Genomic DNA, 3,247 nt, shown 5'->3' with positions numbered 1-3,247 from the left:
TTATTAACTTTAAATATGTAAAAACTACAGTTTCGTAGAAAGATTCATCGAAAATAAATAAACAGAAAATGCCTCATGTTTTAAACGAATTTGTAAAGTTTTTTAAGTTCTGTTAAACTATTTAGTTTGTAAATCCACCTTCATTGTTAATCTTGCTATCAACATACAGAAAAAAATATATAGCGAATATTAACATTTAATCAGAGCAATAAGGACATATATAAAAAAGGACAAAGGCAAAAAATAAGTTCATTTTTAATGCATTTTTCCCATTTTTGTGGAATTATGTTTGAGCCTCGTTAAATAATTGTCGCAAATTTTGATTTGGCTTTTAGTCATTTCGTCAACTATATATTTACCATAAAGTTTCTTGCTTGACAATGGCTAATAGTTGCACTTTAAGAAGCGAATTTGCGAATGGAATATTTTTTGAATTTAGCCAATCTGCTTCAACAAAACTAAGAGTAGTTTTGGACGCTTCTAGTAAAACTACTACTGGTTACTTCCATAATGACATAACCTCTAAAGGCTACACTGTACAGCCTGAACTGTTTGATATTCTGGTTAGATTTCGGCAGTACAAATATGTGTTTACTGCAGATATACAGAGAAAATGTATAGGCAGATTATGATAAACCCTGCGCAAACATTTTTGCAAAATATTCTCTGGCGAGACTCTCCCGACAAGCCTCTTAGTTGCATAGAGCTTTTGACGGTTACCTATGGCACTAATTGGGCTTCCTATGAAGCTACTCGTACTCTCAATGAAATGGCTACTAGAGGTAGTAAAAATTACCCTATGGCGAAAAACGTAATATTAAATCATACGTATATGGATGACATATTATGATGGTGTTAACTCCCTTAAAGATTTGGAATCACCAACTCACTACTTGGCAACGCTGAATTTCAGTTACACAAATGGCACTCTAATTCCTCTCAATTTTTAAACCTATGCAAAGAAACCCAATCTAAAGAACCTTACAATTTTTGTCTGTGTCCCCAAACAAGATCTTAGTCATATCTTGGGATCAAATCTTTGATACTTTGTCTGTTTTATTTCCTGAAATAAATCCCGAAACTGCACTCACAAAACGAAAGGCTGTTTCTATTCTTGCAAGCACGTACGATCCTCTTGGTACAATTAGCCCATTGGTTGTAATAGGGAAACTCTTAATGCAACAATTATGGTTGATAAAGGTACATTGGGATGAACCATTAAATGCTTCGTTTTTTCACGATTGGAATAAGTTTATTAAATGTTTTCTCAAACTGAAGTTATTAAAAATTTCGAAGTGTACATTTCTTGACAAATTTGTTAAGTATGTTCAAATATGTACATGGTTTCGCTGACGGTATCAAAGCATATGCTGCCTTGTTTATCTAAGAACCGTATATAGTGACAACTCTGTCTCCTCTATTTTACTCACATCTAAATCAAGAGTAACCCCAATTAAAACCTTCTGCTCAATTAATAAATAAACTCTGTGCAATTTTTGAAAACCAGCTGTCTTTTGAATCTATAAACTTGTGGTCTGATTCAGAAATTGCTTTGTATTGGATCAGATCTCACCCTTCTCGTTGGACAACATTTCTTTCAAATAGAGTTTCTAAAATTCAAATTCTGTCAAAAAATTGTCAATGGAGATATGTCAAATCTTCAGACAACCCAGATGATATTCCGTCCCGTGGAATGTTAGCAGACCAACTGATAAACTCCAAATTATGGTGGAACTTTATGGTGGTCTTTTCTCTCATACTCCAGTTTTAATTTATTAGAACATAATCATGAAACTCAACCTTCTCAAATTATAGAAGAAAGAAAAACAACCCTTGTGAGTACGCATTCTCAGAAAACAATGCAAGACATATTCTGGCAAGAAGTATTTGAAAAATTTTCTAAATTTTCAAGACTACTTCATTCTTTTGCATATCTTCAAAGATTTATCCAGAATATTAGAGCCACATCAATCAAACTATTTGGTTTCCTTTCAGTTACGGAATTGGATCAAGCCCTTGTTTCTATAATAAAAATTATCCAAACTCAATCTTTTTCACAAGAAATTGCTGATCTAAACTCTGGCAGACCCCTCTCGAACAAACACATTTTATCACTAAGCCCATTTTTTAATTCTCAAGAAGAATTATGTATAGGTGGTAGATTCCAAAACATATATATTCCCATTCATAAAAAGAACCCTCGTTTATTACCATCCAAGCATCATGCAGTTAAACTACTGATTAAACACGAACACAATCGTCTTGGACATGCAGGAGCCCAAACTGTTTTGTCTAATATCCGATTACAATTCTGGCCCCTAGATGGACTTAGAGAAACTAAAAGGACAATTCGAAGATGTATCCTTTGTTACAGATTTAAAGCTCAAACCGCTCATCAAGTAATGGCAGATTTGTCAAGAGCAAGGGTCTCTTCTTGTGGACCTTTTGAGAACTTTGGTGTGGATTTTGCCGGTCCTATTTCAATTAAAACTTTAAAACTTCGTAAAGCTCCGATTCTTAAGGCTAACATAGCTGTCTTTGTCCGTATGGCTACTAAAACTGTTACAACTACTGCTAAAACATAAAGACCTGAACTCTCATTGAGAATTTTGCTTCCGAAACAAAAATAAATGAACTTCTAACAAATAAACATAAATAATTAATTTTTCAAATTCATAATACTAGGTTGTGATAGAAATTGTTTGCCATTAGTATATTTCCGGTTGTTGTGAAAGCTGAGCTTTAAGTTTTAATTTTTAATAAGACATTTTTCAAGACACTCGCGTTATTCCTCATAAAATACACACTACACATTCGATACTCGATAACTTTACAGTTAAAAAACTGTCATTTTTCTTAAACATTTTAGTTCAAGATCAATAATTTATAGTGGTAAATTAACTCAAACACATATTCCAACTAACTACCAGCGCTATCGAAGGAAAATTATTGTAAATTAGTAGATCTATAAGTGTTGTGAAGTTTGAAAGAATAAAATCTCAAGAAAACCAAGTTGTATTTTAATAAGACGATACCGCGAGCTTGGAAAACGTTTTGCTAGGACTACGTCCTCAACTACAATCTATAATTTCAGACTTTTTTGAAGCTGTCGTTGGAATTCGATCTATTTTCCTTGAACGGTAGGCTGCATTATCTAAACCAATAACCGCTTTATCCTCTAAAGTCAGTAAAGTTTTTAGGAACCAAGTTTCAAATGACCATCTCGTCCATTTTCTTGTGATAGTCC

At 33.2% G+C, this 3,247-nt stretch overlaps 1 protein-coding gene across 1 annotated transcript; it reads left to right on the top strand.

Annotated features, from left to right (window-relative positions):
• The first annotated feature begins 1,859 nt into the window (after positions 1–1,859).
• LOC140433620 (uncharacterized) lies at positions 1,860–2,585 on the top strand. Its single transcript, XM_072521602.1, has one exon. It carries the CDS (start codon positions 1,860–1,862, stop codon positions 2,583–2,585), a length of 726 nt encoding a protein of 241 aa, XP_072377703.1.
• The last annotated feature ends 662 nt before the right edge of the window (positions 2,586–3,247 follow it).

This window comes from Diabrotica undecimpunctata, chromosome 2 (genome assembly GCF_040954645.1).
Source record: "Diabrotica undecimpunctata isolate CICGRU chromosome 2, icDiaUnde3, whole genome shotgun sequence".
Lineage (NCBI taxonomy): Eukaryota > Metazoa > Arthropoda > Insecta > Coleoptera > Chrysomelidae > Diabrotica > Diabrotica undecimpunctata.
Note: the sequence above shows the minus strand (reverse complement) of the source record. Positions and strands in the feature narration are given on the sequence as shown.